Genomic DNA, 23,411 nt, shown 5'->3' with positions numbered 1-23,411 from the left:
CTGTCTGCAATTTGCCTATCACCACAATAGGCCTACCGCCGGCACAATCTCAATGTCTCTTCATATGGGCTTAGATCACCTGGACAATACAAACATCTATGTCAGGATGCTGTTCATTGACAATAGCTCAGCATTTAATACCATCATTCCCACAGTCCTGATCGATTAGCTACAGAACTTGGGCCTTTGTACCTCCCTCTGCAATTGGATCCTTGACTTCCTAACCAGAAGACAACAGTCTGTGCGGATTGGTGACAATATCTCCTCCTCACTGATGGAGGAATGTGCTTAGAGTGTGTGCTTAGCCCATTGCTCTACTCTCTCTATATCAATGACTGTGTGGCTATGGATTGCTCAAATGCCATCTATAAATTTGCTGATGATCCAACCATTAATGGTAGAAACTCAGATGGAGATGAGAGGGCATACGGAAGTGAGATGTACCAGCTAGTTGAGTGGTGTTGCAGCAACAACCTTGCACTCAACATCAGTAAGACCAAAGAGCTGATTGTGGACTTCAGGAAGGGTAAGGCAAGGGAACGTATACCAATCCTCATAGAGGGATCAGAAGTGGAAAGAGTGAGCAGTTTCAATTTCCTGGGTGTCAAGATCTCTGAGGATCTAACCTGGTCCCAACATATCGATGCAACTATAAACAAAGCAATACAGCAGCTATATTTCATTAGGAGTTTGAGGAGATTTGGTTTGCTACCTAAAATACTCAAAAACTTCTACAGATGGCACTGTGGAGAGCATTCTGACAGGCTACAGCACTGTGTGGCATGTGGGGAAGAGGAGGGCTACTGTACAGGACTGATGGAAGTTATAGAAAGTTGTAAAATTAGTCGGCTCCATCTTGGTACTAGCCTACAAAGTATCCAGAACATCTTTAAGGAGTGGTGTCTCAGAGAGGCAGGGTCCATTATTAAGGACCTCCAGCACCCAGGGCATGCCCTTTTCCCACTGTTACAATCAGGTATGAGGTATAGAAGCCTGAAGGCACACACTCAGCTATTCAGGAACAGCTTCTTCCCCTTTTCCATCCGATTCCTAAATGGACATTGAACCCATGAACACTACCTCACTTATTTCTGTTTTTGTACTATTTTTACTTTATTTTATATATATATATATATATTCCTGTGATTGATTTTTTTCTATATTATCATGTATTGCATTGTACTACTGCTGCTAAGTTAATAAATTACATGATATATGCCAGTGATATTGAACCCGATTCTGATTCTGAGATGCCAACCATGAGGCAGCTAAACAAGATAAGAGCCCATGACATTATAGGATGACGGATTGATTGCTTTGCCACCAGGTTTGCAGACAATACTAAGGTAGGTGGAGTGGCAGCTCATGTTAAGGAAGCAAGGAGTCTGTTGAAGATTTAGACAGATTAGGAGAATGGGCAAAGAAATGGCAGATGGGGTCGTGCACTTTGGTGGAAGGAATAAAGGTGTACTCTATTTTCTGAATGGGGAACAAATTCAGAAATCCGATGTGCAAAGGGAGTTGGGAGTCATCGTGCAGCATTCCATAAATGTTAACTTGCAGTTTGAGTCAGTGGTAAGGAATTCAACGTTAGCGTTAATTTCAAAAGGATTAGAATGTAATGCTGATGCTTCATAAGGTATTGGTCAGAGCGCACCTGGAGTATTATGAGCAGTTTTGGTGGTCTTATCTAAGAAAGGATGTGTTGGCATTGGTGAGAGTCGAGAGATTGTTTGTAAGAATGATTCCAGGAATGAATAAGTTAACATATGAGGAGCAATTGAGGGCTCTGGACCTGTGCTTGCTGGAGATACAAGAATGAGGTTAGAATCTCATTGAAACCTATCGAATACTGAAAGGACTAGATAGAGTGAATGTGAAAAGAATGTTTCAAACAGCAGGGCAGTATAGGACTTCAGGTCACAGCCTCAGAATCAAGGGATATCCCTTCAGAACAGAGATAAGGAGGAATTTCTTAATCCAGAGGGTGGTGAATCTGTGGAATTCATTCACAGATGATTGTAGAGACTAAGTCATTGGGTCACTAAAGCAGAGGCTGATAAGTTCATCATTAGTAAGGGCAGGATAGGGTTCAGAGGGATAATAAATCAGTTGTGATGGAATGGCAGAAGAACCTCAATGGGCTGAATGGCTATGTCTTTCAGAGCCCAATTTGTCCATGCAAACATGGTTCACATTTGTCCCCTATCATGTTTTTTTTTGTGTGTGCCATACTCTGACAGAGCCTCGGCGACCACTTTTCTTTTTAAGTGGTTGTCTTAGAGGAAAGATTCTGTGAGTGGTCCCCCACGTTTACGAGGCTGAGTTGTGAGCTTGTCACTCAACCCAGCATGGATGCAAAGCATGCCCGGGAGTGACCCAACTGGATTCAAACTCGGGAACCTTTGCTCCAGAGTCCGGCACTGATGTCACTGCGCCACCAGCCGGCCCTATCCATGTACCAGTCCAAATGTCTTTTCAATGTTATGTCACTTCCTCTGGGAACTCATTCCATATATGCACCATCCTCTGCCTAAAGGATTTGTGCCTCAGGTCCCTTTTAAATCTTTCTTAAAAGCAGAGGAGGGGGAGAATGGTTCATGATTAAGTCAACATTGTACACAAACGAGACAGTACTGTTTCTGTCCTACTGGAACATCTAGAGAGTCAAGTATCATCCATTTTATCTGCCAAGGGGGCTTTCTGCCTCATCCTAGTCACACGTACATTTCACCTCAGGCCAACATCAGGCAGGCACTGAAGGAGCTGATCTCCATAATCAGCAGTTATGCAGCTCCACACCATGATGCCTTCCCTATCACTGCAGTGGATTTCAACCTGTCCAGCTTGTAGAAATCTCTGCACAACTATCACCAACATATCACCTGTGGAACCAGAAGAGCCAATACACTTCACCATTATACCACCATCAAGAATGCTTACTATGCCATCCCACACCCACACTTTGGAGAGTCCAATCACCTGGCTGCATTTCTGCTCCTGGCATACAGACAGAGACCGAAGACCCGTGGTGAGGACCAAGAAGGTAAGGTCAAAGGAGGTGGAGCAGCGCTTACAGAAATGCTTTGAGTAGATGTACTGGACAATATTCAGGGATTCATCTTTGGATCTGAATGTATATATTACAGTGTCACCAACTTCATCAAGACCTGTGTGGAGAGTCTATGCCTTCAAGAATGTACTGGACATATCCAAACCAAAAGCCATGGATGAACCAGCAGATCTGCAGTCAGCTATAAACCTGATCTGTGATATTTAAGGCTTCCGATCCAGAACTTTACAAGAGGTCCAGGTACGACCTACAGAAGGCTTTTTAAGAACGAAAAAACAATTCTGATTGAAGTTAGAGACAGAATCAGATGCACATCAGCTCTGGCAGGATTGGCAGGCCAATACTGCCAGAGCTGATGTCGAGGGAAGTCGAGGGAACACACACCAGTCCTCATGGGAGGATCAGCAGTGGAAAGGGTGAGCAGTTTCTAGGTCCTGGGTGTCAACACATCTGAAGATCTAACATATTGATGCAATTACAAAGAAGACACAACAGCAGTAAGGAGTTTGAGGAGGAATGGTATGTCACCAAAGACTCGCAAATTTCTACAGATGTACCATGGAGAGCATTCTGACTGGCTGCATCACCATTTGATATGGAGGGACTAATACTGAACTGGAAAGAGCTGCAGAAAGTTGCAAACTTAGCGCTCCATCACGGGCACCAGCCTCCCCATCATCAAGGACATCTTCAAAAGGCAATGCCTCAAAAAGGTGGTATTCTTCATTAAGGACCCCCATGACCCAGGATATGCCTTCTTCTGATTGCCACCATCAAGGAAGAGGTACAAGGAGCCTAAAGACAAACACTTAATGCTTTAGGAATAGCTTATATTATATATTGGAATCTATCATGTTTGATCATGTATTGCAATGTACTGTTGCCACAAAACAACATATTTCATGACATATGCCAGTCAGATTAAACCTGATTCTGATTCTTCTTCCACCTTAAATCTATGCTATCTAGTTTTTCAATCTCTTTCCCTAGGAAAAACACCAAATGCATTCACCCTATGGAGCTTCTCATGATTTTATACAACTTTATATAACCCCCCTCAGTCTCCTATGCTCCAAGGAATAAAGTCCTTGTCCCTGCCCATTCTTGTCCTAAAATAGGCCCTTGAGTTATGTCAGCATTCTCATAATTTTTCCTTGCACTTTTTCCAGCTTAATGATGTGTTTCTTATACAGAATAGTCAAAACTATATACAACACTCCAAGTTTGGCCTCAGTATTGTTCTGTACAGCTGAAACATAACATCCTAGCTCCTATACTCACACCAAATGTCTTCTTCATTACCCAGTTTAATTCTGACAACACAAGAACTATGTACCTGTACTCTTCAGTTCCTCTGATCTAGAACACAGGGCCCTGCTATTCACTGCAAAAATCCTACACTAGTATGACTTCCCAAAATGTAACCCTTCGCTTACCTTATTTGTATGCCATTGCTACTCCTTGGGAAAGCAGTTCCAGTTTTCACATCTGGATGAGATACTGAGCTTGCTGGAAGATTCAGTAGATACTTACGGTTTCTTACGGTACAAGACACATGGCTCTGGCTCCAGGAATGGAATACATTTTTGTTTCAGTAGAGAACTGTACAATGAATGGTTGAACATGTCTCCAATCATCCTGGCCACCATGACAGCTACCATTGTTGGTAGCAAGGACTGAACATCATTGGTTAGCTCCACCTGCAAGAAAATAGGAAATATTAGACCAGAATTTTTAATTTTTTTTTAAACAGAATGAGTCCCAAAAACAGTGTTAAGCAGGGTTGTTTAGGTAAGGGTTAATGTAATTAGACAACTTTTAAAAAGCTGTGGGTACAAAGTAATAAAAGTGAATTACAATGCTGATAAATTGATATGAGTCTTCTAAAAAATGCAGATCAGAATGATCGAACAGCTGTCCTGAGAAATTTTTGAAATGTCTATTATTTTGTTATATTGACAGCAAGCAAACACTGCAAATAAATAAAGTAATAAGAAAACAGAAACATTGTGTTGGAGTGAAACTTTCATCTGGTACCCAGATCCTCCCAGACAGGGAGTTGGAAATGATTCATGCAGCAATATTTTTACTTGTACAATTCAGGGAAATCTGAAGGTGCTGCAGTGGTCATTTGCTGCAGAAGCTGATGGAGTGGGAGCCAGAATCCCTCTCTTGCATTGTTACTTCCACTGTGTGCCAAGGCCACTTCTCTTTTCGCAAGGGATCAGCTTCAAACATATATCAATGTCATCAAGCTCTATAATGCTGCTGGGTTTAATAGTACTTCTCCTGTATCTGCATATCTCATTCCTGTTCCAACATCCTATTCTTGGATAAAGTATAGTTTCCCCCAGTTTAAAACTGAGGAATTTAAATCCATCAACAATAGTTTCCATCTAATAATCTGTTCCACTACCATTGTTACTGTACTCTTCTTCAGCTATTGTCACAAATCAAATTAGCATGCAACCCAATTGTTTTTTCTGACCACAAATTCAAATTCCAAATCTATATAATGTCCCTCACAATTTTCTCTAACTTTACCCCGCATAACCCAATGCTCTCCTATACTGCTTTCCAGCTGAAACTTCATCACCTCTAATTAGTGTAAATCTCTTCCAGCTAATCTCCCATACTCTAAAAATATCAGTTCATTCAAAACTCTGTCTACAACATATGTTCTAAGTCCTATGTACCCAATATCTATTTATTGACTCATAGCCCTCCAGTGTCTCAATTTTGAAAATTCCCTTGTGTTAAAATCCTTTTTGTTCTCTCTACTATCACAAATTGAAATTATTACCATGTGAGAACAAAATTCTATTGAAGTCAGCAGTGAGAGCAGCAATAACAGATAAGCATGCATTTGGAATAAGAATGATAGCTGGCAGATTTCCCAGTGTGCTTGACAGAACAGAATAATTGAGAAGGCTTTCCATCACTCAGTTGATCAGATAGGTGGCCTGCTCTTCATATGCTGTGAAGCTCCAAAGTTAAAACATGTGAAGTCAATGAGCATGTTTACTGCTCATGGAACAGGTCCTAATTCATATTCTCTATTTGGTTTAAAATATCTTCAGAGACACCTCATCCCACCCAGCCATTTCAGCTTCTCCAAGGCTGTCATCACCAAGTAACATGAGGTTCAGTGATATGACTAACAGCTACACTTATGAGCATGGACTGGCATCTCCATGGAGTTCAACATTATGTCCCTTCTCAATTTGCTCACCACATGATCCTTCTAAGTATTCACAACAGATCTCTGCCACATTTCTCACATTGCCCTTCACTGCTGCATCAGAAATATCGCCCCTACTCTATGCTCCCCACAAAAGGCACCCTGTGGAACGCCGAATAGAAAAGGAAGTGGTTGAATTTTTTAAAGTATATTTATGTATCAATGTGGAAATGTTCATTGTTGGTACTGTATATATATATATGCCTTTTGCATAGCAACAGGGAGACTAGTTGATTACTAATCCAAAGAACTGGTCAGTGTTCCTATATCAAATAAGATCAGGAATTTAATTGATGTTGATGTGGGACAGAGGCAGGATCACAGTTTGAGGTTGTCTAAACTGGAAAAAGGTTTTGTTCTTGCAAGAAGGGAAAACAACACTTGCCTTTCTCCTGTGTTCTGTTAATGGTCATGAAAAAAAACTAGAATAAGAAGTTTTACCATAAAAAAAGAAAGAAAATGATATTTCATTTACTTTGCCTTCAGTGAGGAATCACTGGTTCTGGGACTTGCCAGCTTTGCTGGCTTCCCACACATACACATAGCCGTGGACTCAAACATTTGAGATTCTGCAGATGCTAGAAATCGAGAGCAGCACACACAAAATGCTGGAGGAACCAGCATCCTGCCTGACCTGCTGAGTTCCTCCAACATTTTGTGTGTGCAGCCTTGGACTCACCCTTACACCCATGGAGACTCCTTAAATAACCTGTAGTTTTTGATAGACAGGACAATTCTCCGCTTTCTCAATGTGCAGACCATTGTGGATTACAACAAGAAAATCCTGATGATAAATTCCATGTTTCTGGTTTGCACATATGACTTCTTCATCCAGTAGATACAAGAGGGGTGGAATCTTCCTTCTACTTCCCATGTTGCCTGCACAGGTGCACCTTTCAACCACAGTAGAGGTTGTGGGAAAATCTACTATTGCCCGCTGCATGCTGCACAACTTTGCCAATCAAAGATACCAGATACTTGTAATAAAATGTAAGAATCTGAGTTGAAGCCATGGGAGCAGCAGGAGAAGGAGGAGAATAATGGTGAAGACTCCTGTTTACAGTTACTGTTCTATAGGTTTGCAGGGTATGCCCGCAGAAAAAGAATCCCAGGGCTGTACATGGTGGCATGTATGTACTTTGATAATAAATTTTACTTTGAACTTTGAATACTTCTGGAGCATGGCCTTGCTCAGTATCCATAGCTTCATGCCTAGCTAAGTTGAGGGGGCGAACAATGGCAATATGAATTTAAGATATTCTCCAATAAATAGAAGATATTCATACAAAGCCTGCAAATTAAAATTCCCCAATACAAACCCAAGTGATTGACTCCATACTTGATCCAAAACACCAATAATTAACTGGGAGAGCCTAGATGTCGTATAATAGCCCCTCAGATCCTGCTTTGAAAGACCATCTGCACTGAGTATGAATGAATGGAATTAATTAATCTCTGCCTCGATTACTTTAAAGGATTTTTATAACATCTTTATATTTCCTGATGAATGGCGTCTCACTTAGGGAACTCAGATGTCTGCATTTTTAAATAATGATCACCATGTGCAGATTAATTGGGCATATCTTGTGAGATCATGAAGCTTCTTTCCTTATTGCATTGTGCAGCACTTCTCACTCCTGGACGAGAGGCCTGTAGCCATCTGTATTAGGGTCTTTCTTTGGTGGCCGTGGGAGTTTCTAAGCCCCACTGGTGCATAAGGCTTCCCTCACACTATGTAGCTAGTTGACCAGGACTTGCACATCTCTAAGTATTTGTGGCAGCAGCCCCTCTCCCCGTAATTATTGCTTTCTCTTCTCCAGCCAAACTGACTGGTGCAACGAAGTTATGAATGAAAAATGTAGCTTTAAGAGATGAAAGCTATGCTTCAGAGTGTCGGGTGGTATGCAAAATTGTATGTTGGGAAACACACAGGTCTCACATTAGCTCCAGTTTCTTGGTACAAACTACTCCGACATCATTACAAACCAGGCAGAAGCAGCATCAGATTGAATATCATTGGCATATGTCATGAAATTCTTTGACATTTTTTTTGTGGAGGTATCTAATTAGGTACTTACACCGAACAATTCCATGTTTCAATGCATCAAAAATAGTGTAGATGCATTCCAATTTCTTGTCACTCTTTTAAACACCACATACAATATTTGTAGAAAAATACTGCTTCACAAAATATGGAATTTAGCAAAACTGTAGATGGGAATTTGACAAAATCTATTATCACTTGTTAAATATAATAGTCATCAAAATATTAGACTCAGAATACTTCAAAGACTAAGATAAACCAGAAAATATCCATAGAGCTGCCACACTCACATTTTATGACTGTATACTGTACAATGTTCTAACCAGTGTATTAGAATAATTTATCAAAAATATTACCCCCCCCCCCCCCCATCCAAGGCAAGCTCTCTTCTCACTGCTGCCATTAGGAAGGAGGTACAGAAGCCACAGGACCCAAACCTCCAGGTTCAGGAACAGTTATTATCTCTCAACCATCAGGCTCTTGATCCAGAGGGGTAACTTCAATCAACTTCACTTGCCCTACCACTGTACTGTTCCCACACCCTATGGACTTATTTTCAAGGACTCTTCATCTTGTGTTCCCCATATTTATTGCTTATTTACTTATTATTATTTCTTTTCTCTCTTTTTGCTAGTTTGCTGTCTTTTATACATTAGTTGTCTGTGCTGTTGGGTGAGGTCTTTCATTTATTCTTTTGTGTTTCTTGTATTTGCTTTGAATGCTCACAGGAAAAGGAATCTGAAGGGTTGTACAAGGTGACTATGTAATTTGATAATAAATTTACTTTGAACCTTGTTTGAACATTTACATAAATTTATAAATTGTTCATTAGAAATTAAATGTTGAATTGTATTCATTCTTTATGCAGGATATCCTAGTTAATGCTTATAATAGGTTCCAGCCTAAGGGCAGCTTAGTTCTTAAATTTATTCCATTCATTTCTAGTTACACGATGCTCATTCCAGCTTCTTGTTCAAAGTGTACAATATCGGCGGAAATGCTCAATTTCCTTTAGTATCTTAAAAGTTTTAGTCTGGTATACAAAATATAACCAAAAAGTCACAATGGCTTTTAGTAAATAGATTTCTTTGAACAGAATGAAAACTTAACTTAAAAATCTGCAGTTGCTTGGATTGAGCACAAAAAAGATTTTCAAGATTCAAGATTGTTTTATGTCATTTCCAGTACACAAGTATAGAGGATATCGGAATAATTATTACTCTGGATCCGATGCAGCACAAAAAAAAACACAAAAAGATAATGAACACAATAAATATAAATACATAAGATAGCTTACATACATAGTCTGATCGTATGTCCATAGAGTGTTGCCAGGCACTGGAGTGTCTGTACAGAGGTGACTGACAGGAAATGATAAAGTAATGATGGTAGGGTGGGTTAGTGGGTGGAGGTGCTGATCAGCATTACTGCTTGGGGAAAGTAACTGTTTTTGAGTCTGGTGGTCCTGACAGGAGAGGGACAAGAGTAGGTGGGATTCTTCATGATGTTACTGGCCCTTTTCCAGCATGTCCTTAATGGCAGGTAGGCTGGTCCAGGTGGTGCTTTGGATAGATTTGACTACCCATTGTCCACTGCAGTGCAGTTTCCATACAGTGCATTGATGTAGCATATTAGGATCCTCTCTAATGCAGACCTGAAAAAGGATGTGAGTATTGATATGCATAGTCCAATTCTCTTCAGCCTCTCCAGAGAGCAGAGGTATTGGTGAGCTTTCCTGACTGTGTAGAATGTGTTCTGGGACCATGAGTGGTCGTGCAAACTGTTTTCTCCCTGGAGGAGTTTGAAACTGCTTGCGGTTTCCACTGCTGAGCCACTGGTGTAAAGAGGGGTGTGAGTGGTACAAGTCCTCCTGTAGTTGATAACTGTCTCCTTGTCTTGTTGACATTGAGAAAGAAATTATTTGCCTGGCACCAGGCCTCGAGCTCTCTCACCTTCTCTCTGTAGACTGCTTCGTTGTTGTAGGTAATGAGCCCCACCACTGTGGTGTCATCAACAAACTTAACAATGTGGTTACGCATGTGTTTAGCCGTGCAGTTGTGTGTGAGCAGAAAGTACAGCAATGGGTTCAGCATACAGCCCTGGGAGGCACCTATGTTGAGGACTATAGGGAGGAGGAGCAGCTGTGCACCCTCACTATCTGAGGTCTGTGCTTTGGAAGTCCAACACCCAGGTGCACAGTGGTGTATTTAAGCTGAGGAGCAGGAGTTTGTTCACTAAGATCTGTAGGATAATAGTGTTGAGTGGTGAACTGAAATCCAGAAACAGCGTTCTGATACAAGTATCCGTGCTTTCTGAATGTGTCAGGGCCATGAGCGTGACAGATGCTGTGACATCTGTTTTAGAGCTGTTCTGTCGGTAAGCACACTGATGAGTGTCCTAAAGGGCAGGAATGGAGTTTCTGATATTACCAGCTGTTCAAAGCACTTCGTGATGGAGGATTATGGTCCAGGTGCAGGTCAATAGGACTAGTCAGATGAACAGTTTGGCACAAACCTGATGGGCCAAAGGGCCCGTCTCTGTGCTGTAGTGTTCTATGACTCTATAACTCTAGATATGCCCAATGCTTCCACAACTGTCTGTGGCAATGAATTCCACAGATTCATGACATTTTGTCTTAAGAAATTCCTCACCTCTATTCTAAAGGTACATTCTTCTATTCTGCATTTTTGCCCTCTGATCCCAGACTCTCCCACTATAGGAAACATCCTCTCCACTCCACTCTATCTAGGCATTTCAACATTTGACAGGTTTCAAAGAGATTACCCCCTCATTCTTCTAAACTCCAGTCTAGTTAACTCTGACTTCTAGTCTAGTTAACAGAATAACAATTAGTAGAGCTTTACAAATTACCAAATGATTGCACTTTCTGAAATAAAAGGTTCCTTTGATTGTTCTCCTCTTTATAAAAAGCAATGGAATTAATGGAACAGCCTGATGATGAGTAAACAACATCAGCTGGGAGCCATCGGACCCACTCCAGGTTTATCATTACCTTTGTTTCCCAGTGAGCAGCATTTGGTGGAATCTATTTTTAAAACAAAAGCTCTCTGGTGCTTTTTTTTCATAAGGGAAGTCAATCTGAGAATTGTTTAGTTTCTGAACTAACACTGTTGACCTCGTCCATTTACCTATACATTTATTCAAGTGGAACTGGAATTCTGAGTCAGAAACATGAGTGAAGGACACATCTGCTTCCTGAAACTACAGCTCCTCTGAAAACCTAAAAGTCATTACTGGCTTCGGACTTGTATCTTGGAAAATTGCAATGAGGGCAATAAAGATTTTGCAGAAAAGTGGGTTCTATGGCCCGTCCAAAACACCATAACAGTTGTTTGAAAAACCAGCATCTGCTGAAATATTAAAATCAGAACAGAATAAATACTGTGTCAATCACACTGACAATCATAGCTCTAATGCTTCCTGGGGTGGTGGTTGGGGGGGGGGGGAATACATTGTTTTCCTGTGCTACAGTTACCACCAAAATAACACTGTCAACTTGCAAATGCACAATCGCTTTGGACCTGGAGAGGAGTTAACAATAATATAAACACCATTGTTGCATTGTTTTTTTTCAAGTTTCTAATCATTCAACATCCACCAGGACACAAATATTCCAATATCTTAAAACTTTGGAAATCCTGACACCTAGTGGTATCACTATCATTGCAAACTTTTCAGTAATATTCCAGAAACAGAGTATAAGATAATCTAGATAATATAAAGCCAGCTGGGAAATGAGCAGTAAGTGAAGTTGGTGGAAAGAACAGAAATAGTGAGGAACTGATAAATGTGGGGTAAACGGTGCTCTTGATTTACTGGTTCATGAAATCCGAAAGTAAACTTGCAAATTCAAATCCAGATTAGGAATGTTATGTTGTTTATTGTAAAGAATTAGAGTACTAAGTAAGCAATCCATTGAGACCACACAAGGAGTACCATATGCAGCTCAAGTCTGCATGCACCTAAGGTTTTAGCACACTCTACCGGACAGTCACTATCAATCACCAGGATAACAAAGACATGATAGGACCAGAGCAAGGAAGTATTAGGAAAAATAATCTTAGTGGAAGTGTGTGGAGCTATTGCCTACAATTTGTTTTTCCTTCCTTCTGTAATGTCCAGTCTTCAACATATTTTTTTAAACAAACAGTTGCCATTTGCCTTGTCTTTCCATGACAATTTCAACTGCTTAATCTGCTCCTAGTTGCAATTTACAGTCAACAATGCCAGTAAAATAATCTATGTGGCAGGCATGGCCATCAATGATGGGATAATTAAAATCAGTGATGTGCAAAGAGACAGGAAGGGATGAGTGCAGAGCTTGGCTGCAAAGCTGGAGAAGGATAAGATTTAAAATCAAGAGCTTCTTAACTAGAACATCTGTCTCCTAATACAATCACAAGTATCCATTCTGGATCAATCTCCAAGCTAAATTAATATCCCCAATAAAAAACAAACACTAACACACAAATCAACACACACACATAAATGCTGGAGGAACTCAGCAGGTCAGGCAGCATCTATGGAAATCAATGAACAGTCAACCTTTCAGGGTGAGACTCTTCTTCAGGACTGGGAGTGGTTTAAACTAATTTAGCAGGGGGATGGGAACCAGTATGATAAAGCTGAAACTCCATAATAAAATATCTGATACAAATGGCCGTTTTATTATTGTTTCTGGTAAACTATACAACACTAAATTTGTACTAGCAAACCTGTATGCCCCCAACTTTGATGATGTTAACTTTTTTGAACGTTTTTTTTCCTCACTAGCAGACTTAAACTCATACTCTCTTATACTGGGTGGTGACTTCAACTGTTGGTTAGATCCTAATCTGGATCGATCGTCCTCTGTTACCAGATCACCTACTAAATCTGCCTTAGCTATCCAATTGTTTCTCTCTAATTTTGGTATCTCTGATATATGGTGTTTCCTTCATCCTACTGAGAGAAATTATTCTTTTTTTTCACATGTTCCTCATACCTTCACTAGAATTGACTATTTCTTACTCGATAACCAACTTATTCCATTTGCCTACTCTTGTGACTATCAGAGTATACTGATTTCTGACCATGCCCCAATTACTCTCTCTCTGAACTTTCCTGGTCTCCCTCAGAGGAATAAACACTGGCGGTTTGATTCAACTTTATTATCGAATGATGATTTTTAAAAATTTATTAAGGATCAGATAACCTTTTATTTTAACACTAATACATCACCTGAAGTGTCATCCCAGATTGTCTGGGATGCCATGAAAGCATATCTGAGGGGTCAAATAATCTCTTACACAGCAAATCTCAACAGAAGATCCTGTGCAGATCGATTAGACCTCATTAACCAGATTAAAGAATTGGATCAACTGTATGCTCAAACGAAGAACCCTGAACTATACAAGAAGCGTGTTGAACTCCAAATTAAATTTAATCTTCTGTCTACTCAACCTGTTGAACGCCAACTTCTCAAAAGCAAGAGTCTCTTTTACATTCATGGGGATAAGTCTGGTAAATTTCTAGCCAATCAGCTGAGGCGTTCCAAAGCCAAACAACATATTACAAAGATCCGGAAGGAGAACGGAGACTTTACATCGGATCATTTAGAAATTAATGATGCATTTAAAATTTTTTATTCTCAGCTTTATTCCTCTGAATCTTTGAATGACAATATCTCTGTTGATCAATTTCTAAAGAATCTGAATATTCCTTCACTTTCATCTGATTTTAAAGCCAAACTTAATGCGCCTATATCATCAGAAGAAATATCTTTTGCAATTTCTGCACTGTCCTCAGGGAAATCTCCTGGACCTGATGGGTTCCCTGTAGAATTTTATAAATCATTCTCTTCACTTCTTTCTCCTCAGTTACTTTCAGTATTATGACTCATTTAATTATTTCAAATTGCCACCTTCTTTCAATGAGGCATCTATTATTCTTCTATTAAAAAAGGGTAAAGACCCAACAGAGTGTTCCTCATATAGGCCGATTTCTTTGCTCAATGTTGATGTAAAGATCTTAGCTAAAGTTTTGGCTTATAGATTAGAAACTGCTATTCCCTCCATTATCTCTGATGACCAATCAGGTTTTATTAAAAACTGTCTCCCTTTTTTTAACATTCGGCGTTTATTTAATATTTTATACTCACCTCCAACTGGGATTCCTGAATGTGTTATTTACCTCGATGCGGAGAAAGCATTTGATTGTATAGAGTGGAACTACCTTTTTGCAGTCTTAGAAAAATTTGACCTCAGTTTCATCTCTTGGATCAAATTGCTGTACCTGTGTCTGTTTTAACTAATTTTCAGAAATCCCAGGTATTTAATCTCAAACGTGGCACCTGTCAGGGAATCCCCTTAAGTCCCTTTCTCTTTGATTTGGCTATAGAACCTTTGGCGATAGCATTTCGAAATTGTCCTGAATTGACCGGGATTTGGAGAGGGGGTGTTGAGCATAAAGTTTCTCTTTATGCTGATGACTTATTACTCTTTCTCTCAAATCTGTCTACATCCTTACCTCCAATGTTTTCACTTCTTGACCAGTTTAGCCAGATCTCTGGCTATAAACTTAATTTACATAAGAGTGAACTTTTCCCAATTAATAAAGAAGCACAAGAATTAACATTTCATGATCTCCCTTTTAAAGTAGTCCATAATCAATTTACTTACCTTGGAATTACAGTCACAAGGAAGTTTAAAGATCTCTTTCATGAAAACTTTGCCAATCTTTCATATACTATAAAACAGAGTCTGGTACAATGGTCACCTCTATCTATGTCTTTGGTAGGTCGTATTAATGTTGTTAAAATGTATGTTCTCCCCAAATTTTTATACTTATTTCAATCTATCCCAATTTTTATTCCTAAATCTTTTTTGATTCCTTAGACTCTATTATTTTGTCATATCTGTGGAAGAATAATCGCTCTAGAATTAATAAAATCCATCTCCAAAAATCTAAAAAAGAGGGTGGCATGGCTTTACCTAACTTTCGTTTATATTATTGGGCAGTTAATATACGTTGTGCTACCTTTTGGTCTTTCTTCCATGGCCAACCCGAGTGCCCTAATTGGGTGGCAATGGAGTTGAGCTCCACTAAAGAATTATCTATCTCTGCACTTCTTGGCTCTGCACTCCTTAGTAGTCTGTCCAGATTAATAGCTAATCCTCTTGTTAGACACACTTTGCGTATATGGGCTCAGTTTAGGAAATGCTATGGTTTCCATGGTTTTTCCATTTCCAGCCCTGTCGTACATAATCACCTTTTTTTTACCTACTACGTACGATTCAGCATTCCATGTTTGGTATAGGAAGGGCATTAGACATTTTGAAGATCTTTTCATTGATAATCGCTTCTTTTCAGCAGCTCTCTGTTAAATTCAATCTGCCCAATGCTCATTTTTTTAGATATCTCCAAATTAGACACTTTATTGCTCCTCTAATTCCTAACTTTCCTGAAATGCCTGCGAAAAATGCTATGGACATTTCTTTCCATTAATCCACTAGGTAAAGGTTTAATATCAATTATTCGAGATAAATTAGCAGCCTTACTTCGGGCCCCTGTGGATAAAATTAAAATGGCATGGGAGCAGGATTTAAATACCTCCTTATCTGATGAGAGTTGGGACTCAATTCTCAAATTGGTTAACTCTTTCTTTTTTCTTTTTCAATCTTTTTATTGAGTTTCATATATATAAAAAAACATAACATAATAATGAATAGGTTATAAATGCATTAGACTTGAAATTAAATTAATAATAGGATAACAATATCCTATTAAAATATCAACAGGAAAACATAGTACATTATCAATCAAGCCTATAATAATTATATGAAAAAAAATAAGAATAATCATCAAAAGAAAAAGAAAAAATTATAAAAATACAAGCAAAAAATATATATTGAGAAAAAAAAAGTACTAAACTAAACTAACATGGGCAATAATAACAGTTTATTTGTATATGATAGTGCCAAACACTCCGGAACTCCATACCAGAACAAGAATAAACAGAGAGAAGGTCTGGGAGAGGTCAAATTAATTCATATGAAAATGTCGAATGAACGGTCCCCAAGTTTCTTCAAATTTAACTGATGAGTCAAAAATAGTGCTTCTAATTTTTTCCAGGCTCAGATAAGAAATAGTTTGAGAGAGCCACTGAAATGTGGTAGGAGGATTTACTTCTTTCCAATTTTGCAATATAGACCTTCTGGCCATTAATGTTACAAAAGCAATCATTTGTCTAATTGAAGGGGAAAACTGATTACCATCCGCATTTGGTATACCAAAAATTGCAGTAATAAAATGAGGTTGTAAATCGATATTCCAAATTGAGGAAATGGTAGCAAATATGTCCCTCCAATAATTATATAAGGTGGGACATGACCAAAACATATGGGTCAATGAAGCCACATCTGAATGACATCTGTCACATTGAGGGTTAATATGAGAGTAGAATCGAGCAAGTTTATCTTTAGACATATGAGCTCTATGTACAATTTTAAATTGTATTAAAGCATGTTTAGCACATATAGAAGAAGAATTAACCATTTGTAAAATTCTTTCCCATTTTTCTATTGATATATTATATTGAAGTTCTTTTTCCCATTCTTGTTTAATTCTACCTGATATTTCTGGTTGTATCTTCATAATCATATTATAAATAAAAGCCACTAATCCCTTCTGACAGGGATTTAAGGTAAAAATCATACCTAAACAGTCCATTGAAGTTGAATTGGGGAAGGATGGTAGAATTTTATGTAAAAAATTTCTGATTTGTAGATATCTAAAAAAGTTAGATTTAGGTAACTCAAATTTGTTGGAAAGTTGGTCGAAAGACATCAAACTACCTTCAAAAAAGAGATCACGAAAGCATTTTATACCTTTCCTTTTCCATATGCTAAAAGCTTGATCTGTCAAAGAAGGTTTGAAAAAAAAATTAAGTAAAATAGGGCTATCAAGAGCAAAGTTTTTCAGAGTAAAAAATTTACGAAATTGAAACCAAATTCGTAATGTATGTTTGACAACAGGGTTGGATATCTGTTTATTGAATTTAACTAAATTGGCAGAGAGAGAAGGACCCAGAACGGAGAATAGAGAATATCCCTGTGCCTCATTACATTCTAAATTTACCCACTGTGGGCACAATGGTGAATCCAAATCTGATTTCCAATAAATTAAGTTACGAATATTATTCGCCCAATAGTAAAATCTAAAGTTAGGTAGAGCTAAACCACCATCTTTTTTAGATTTTTGTAATTGCCTTTTACTTAACCTAGGATTTTTATTTTGCCACACAAATGAGGAAATTTTTGAGTCAATGTTATCAAAAAAAGATTTAGGAATAAAAATTGGTAAAGTTTGAAATAAATATAAAAATTTCGGTAGAATCATCATTTTAATACCATTAATCCGACCAACTAATGATAAGTATAGGGGAGACCATCTTGTAGTAAGTTGTTGAATTTGATGAAGCATAGGTAAAAAATTCAATGTAAATAAATCTTTATATTTCTTGGTAATTTTTATACCTAAATAGATAAAGTTATCATCAACAACTTTAAATGGTATCCTTTCATTCAATAAAGTTTGCATGTTTAAAGGGAATAAATCACTCTTATCCAAGTTTAGTTTATAACCAGAAAAACTACCAAATTGAGCCAACAAGGATAAAATAGCGGGAATAGACCTGTCAGGATCAGAAATATATAACAACAAGTCATCAGCATAAAGTGATAACTTGTATAATTTCTCATTGCGAGTGATACCAAAAATATTAGGAGAATCACGAATAGCAATGGCTAAAGGTTCTAATGCAATATTAAACAATAAAGGACTTAAGGGACAACCTTGTCTCGTACAACGAGATAATTGAAAAAAAGAAGATCTGTAATTATTTGTAAGAACAGAAGCAACTGGTTTATGATATATTAGTTTGATCCATGATATAAAATTAGGACTAAAATTAAAATATCTCAAAGTGTTAAATAAGTATACCCATTCAACTCTATCAAAAGCTTTTTCAGCATCTAATGAAATAACACATTCTGGAATTGTGGGTGACGAAAATTGGTTAACTCAACCTCTCTTTGTGCTCGCCATTGCCTTTTACAGTTTAAGAATTGTTCATAGAGCCCATATGTCTAAATCTAAAGCTGAGGATGAGCCAGCAGGTTTAAAAGAAGATGATGGATGCAACATGAATGCAAGTAAGGACAAGCCAATGATTGGTTAGAAATACAGACAGAGCAAAGAGTTAAATTGTAGCACAGAGAGGCAAAATTCAAAAGGGTGAAGAATGCAGGACTGACGGTGCTTAAATATGCGTAGCATTCGGAATAAGATGGACAAACTCAATGCGCGATTAGAGATTGGTCAGTATGACGTTGTGGTCATCACTGAGTCATGGCTGAAAGAAAGCCATAGTTGGGAGGATACCACCAAAGGATATACTTTGTATCGAAAGGACAGGCAGGAAGGCAAAGGCAGTGGTGTGGTTCTGTTGGTAAGAGATGGAATTACATCTTTAGAAAGAGGTGATACAGCGTCAGAAAATGTTGAATCTCTGTGGATGAAGTTAAATTAAAAGCCATTATGGGAATCATATATAGGCCTCCAAATAGTGGCCAGGATGAGGGTTTGAGATTGCAAAGGGAGCTGTAAAAGACATGTAATAAGGTTAATGACACCATTGTAATGGGGGATTTCGAATGTGCAAGGGGATTGGAAAACTCAGGTTGGTGGCAAATCGCAAGAGAGGGAATTTGTTGAATGTCTACGAGATGGCTTCTTAGAGCAGCTTGTGCTTGAGCCTACTCAGGGAAAGGCAATCTTAGATTGGGTATTGTGTAATAACCTTGATCTTATTAGGGAACTTGATGCAAAGGAACACTTAGGAGACAGTGGTGAGGATAATATGATTGAATTCATACTGCAACTTGAGAGGGAGAGCACAAGTCAGTTGTATGGAATAAAGGGAATTACAGAGCCATGAGAGAGGAGCTTGCTCAGGTGGATTGGAGGAAGATACTGGCAGCAGAGCAGAGATGGTCAAAGTTTCTAACTATAGTTCACAAGGTGCAGAATAGATATGTCCCACCAAGAAAGTACTTCTCAAATTGCAGAGGTAGGCAACCATGGCTGACAAAGGAAGTTAAGCACCGCATAAAAGCCAAGGAAAGGGCATACAAGGCAGCAGAAGTGAGTAGGAAGTTGCATGATTGGGGCACTTATAAAATCCAACAAAAGGCAACTAAAAAAAAAACTATAAGAAGGGAAAAGATGAAATAAGAGGACAAACTAGTCAATAATACAAAGTAGGATACCAAAAGATTTTTCAATTATATAAAGAGTAAAAGGGAGGTGAGAGTTGATATTGGACACTGGTAAATGAAGCTGGTGAGGTAGTAATGGGGGACTAAGAAATGGCGGATGAACTTAATGGGTACTTTGCATCAGTCTTCACTGTAGAAGACTAGCAGTGTGCCAGAGATCCGTGAGTGTCAGGGAGCAGGAGTGAGTGCCATTATTGTTACAAAGGAAAAAGTTCTAAGCAAACTGACAAGTCTTAAGGTGAATAAGTCACCTGGATCAGAAGGACTACATCCCAGAGTCCTGAGAGAAACAATCGTTTAAGAATCACTTGATTTTGGCATGTTCACAGAGGACTGGAAGATTGCAAATGTCACTCCACTCTTTAAGAAGGGAGGAAAGCAAAAGAAAGCGAATTATAGGCCAGTTAGCCTAACCTCAGAGGTTGGGGAAGTGTTGGAGTCTATTATTAAGGATGAGGTTTCGGGGTACTTGGAGACTAATAACAAAATATGTCAAAGTCAGCATGGTTTCTGTAAAGAGAAATCTTGTTTGACAAATCTGGTAAAGCTCTTCAATGATGTAACAAGCAGGGTGGACAAAGGAGAGGCAGTGTATATCATTTACTTAGATTTTCAAAAGGCATTTGATAAGGTGTCACACATGAGGTTGCTTAACAAGATAAAATACTATGGCATTACAGGAAAGATACTGGCTTTGATAGAGGAATGGCTGACATGCAGGAGACAACAAGTGAGAATTAAGAGGGCCTTTTCGGCCGGCTGCCAGTGACTAGTGGTGTTCCTCAGGGGTCAGTATTAGGACCGCTGGTTTTCACATTGTTTGTCAATGATTTGGATAATGGAACTGATGACTTCATGGCAAATTTTGCGGATGATATGAAGATACGTGGAGGGGTAGGTAGTGCTGAGGAAGCAATGCGATTGCAGCAGGACTTAGACAAATTGGAAGAATGGGCAACAAGGTGGCAGGTGGAATATAGTTTTGGGAAATGTATGATAATGAATTTTGGTGAAAGGAACTATTACCAAATAGTGGAGTATTATCTAAATGGGGAGAAGGTTCAAACATTAGAGGTGCAGAGAAACTTAGAAGTGCTTGTACAAGACTCCCAGAAGGTTAATTTACAGGTTGAGTCTGTGGTAAAGAAGGCAAATGCAATGTTGGCATTTATTTCAAGGGGAATAGAATATAAAAGCAATGAGATAATGTTGAGGCTTTATTAGACACTAGTTAAGTTGCGCTTGGAGTATTGTCAACAGTTTTGGGCCCCATATCTCAGAAAGGATGTGTTGTCGTTGGAAAGAATCCAGAGGAGGTTCACGAGGATGATTCAGGGAATGAAGGGTTTAATATATGAGGAGTGATTGACAGCTTTGGGCTTAAACTCACTGGAATTTAGAAGAATGCGGAGGAATCTCATTGAAACCTACTGAATATTGAAAGGATGAGATGGTGGCAGTATCCAGAACTCAAGTGCACAGCCTCAAAACTGAGAGGCAACCTTTTAGAACAGAGGTAAGGAGGTTTTTTTTTAATTCAGAAAGTAATGAATCTGTGGAATTCTATGTCACAGACTCCAGTGGAGGCCAAGTCTGTGGGTATATTTAAGGCAGGAGTTGATAGTTTCTTGATCATTCAGGGCATCAAACGATATTTTGAGAAGGCAGGTGTATGGGGTTGAGCGGGATCCGGGATCAACCATGATGGAATTGCGGAACACACTCAATGGGCCGAAAGGCCTAATTCTGCTGCTATGTCTTATGGTTTTATAGACTGGAAAGGAAGAAGGAAGACACCAGAATAAAAAGGTGGGGGGGTGGGGGAGGAGAAGGAGGATAGCTAGAAGGTGATAGGTGAAGCCAAGTGAATAGGAAAGTTAAAGTACTGGAGAGGAAGGAATCTGATAGGAGAGGAGAATGGACCATAAGAGAAGAAGAGGACCAAAGGGGACATGATAGGCAGGTGGAAAGAGGTAAGAGGCCAGAGTAGGGAACAGAAGATGAGGGGAGTGGGAGGGAATTTTCTTGCCAGAAAGAGAAATCAATTTTCATGGAATCAGGTTGGAGACTATCCAGATGAAATATAACGTATTGCTACTGCATTCTGAGGGTGATCTTATCTTGGTACATGTCAGAATGGGAATGGGAATTGGAATTAAATTGTTTGACTACCGGGAAGTTCCACTTTTGGTAGATGGAGCAGAGGTGCCCTCGTTTATGATGGGACTCACCAACGTAGAGAAGGCCACATCGGTAGCACCAAACACAATAGACACACCCAGCAAACTCACAGGTGAATTGTTGCCTCACCTGGAATGAGTATTTTAGACCCTGAGTGGAGGTAAGGGAGGAGGTGAACGGGCAGGTGTAGCACTTTTGCTGCTTGCAGGGATAAGTACCAGCAGGGAGATTAGTGGGGAGGCAGAAATGGAGAAGGAAATCACAGATGGAGTGTTCCCTGCAGAAAGCGGAGAGGTGGGGGAGGTACAGATTATGTTTGGTGGCAGAAGTTGCAAAGGATGATGTGTTGGATGTGGAGGTTCATGGGGTGGTAGATAAGGACAAGAGGAACTGTTAAGGCAGTGGAAGATGGAGTGAGTGTGGATATTCAAGAAAAGGTGGAGATGCGAGTAAGGACAGCACAGACATGTCTTGTCTACATATTTTATCTATACATACACGTAACCATGGCATGAAGAAGACATTGATATATTGACAAGTTGTAACATATTCATTGACATACATCTCTTTTTCTTTTAGGAGAAACTAACATAATATTTTGGAAGTTACTTGTACGTAGCTCATGGATTATATGATCTAAAGGAGAGAATGCTGTCAACTGAGGTTTGAAACCACAGAGATTTTGGTCTGCAGAAACAAAGAGGTGATTGGAAGCTGATACCTAATCCTTTATCTTGTCACCCATTTCTTCATCATCCTTATTTTTAACAGCCTGGTCTGAGTCAGAAATGATGAGCAGGATGATACAGGTGGAGAAATGGGTACTGCTATTGATGGACAAAACAAAGTAGTCAAGCTACTCTTGTTGGAGTTATTCATTTATATGGCTCAGTGATAACTTGCCACATCTTCCAAAGTCTAAATGTTGGCAAGCTTCTTGATGAATGTACACAGAGTTCTCCTTCAAAGCAACAGTCCTCATTTGACCAGTAAGGTGGTATGTGTCCTGACAGCACTTTCAGAGAGAAGTAATCATCTTCACCTGCTCCATCACTCCTCCACCTCCTCCTCCTACAACCCAGCAGTTGGGGAATATACCACCATGGCCAACCTATCGAGTGCACAGCAAAGGAAGACTATCTCTGAAGTGCAATTCCAGACTAGTGTAGCATAGACAGACATCTATCTTAATCTCTCTGATATCTCTACTTGTTTCCTGATATCTCCCCTTCCCTCCTGTTGCTGTCTACCATCAGCAATTACAGCAGCCCACACAGAGTGAAGAGATTTAGAGAATAGTCCTTGTCCCCAAACCTATTCATTGGATGAAATATGATGTGTGGAGCAGAAAACCTCAGAGGAAATAAAACAAATGTATGTCGACCATGAAAATCCTTTAACAGTCATCGAACAAAATCCTTGGAACAAATTAGAGTTCAAACTGTATACCTGTGAAGTCACATGTCTACTACACTTTCAAGCTTTAGGAAGCTGCTATCTGGGAACAGTCATGTGCCCAGATTACCTACTGTC

The 23,411-nt window shown here is 39.2% G+C and overlaps 1 protein-coding gene across 3 annotated transcripts in view; it reads right to left on the bottom strand.

The window, feature by feature from the left end:
• Positions 1 to 23,411, bottom strand: part of LOC132399851 (chloride channel protein B-like) — a 105,911-nt gene that overhangs the window by 53,337 nt on the left and 29,163 nt on the right. For all 3 annotated transcript variants that reach the window (XM_059980685.1, XM_059980695.1, XM_059980703.1), the window contains one exon: positions 4,607 to 4,773. In XM_059980685.1, coding sequence (XP_059836668.1) covers positions 4,607 to 4,773 — 167 coding nt within the window. The remainder of the gene's footprint in view (positions 1 to 4,606; positions 4,774 to 23,411) is intronic.

The sequence above is a fragment of the Hypanus sabinus genome, chromosome 1, assembly GCF_030144855.1.
Source record: "Hypanus sabinus isolate sHypSab1 chromosome 1, sHypSab1.hap1, whole genome shotgun sequence".
Lineage (NCBI taxonomy): Eukaryota > Metazoa > Chordata > Chondrichthyes > Myliobatiformes > Dasyatidae > Hypanus > Hypanus sabinus.
Note: the sequence above shows the minus strand (reverse complement) of the source record. Positions and strands in the feature narration are given on the sequence as shown.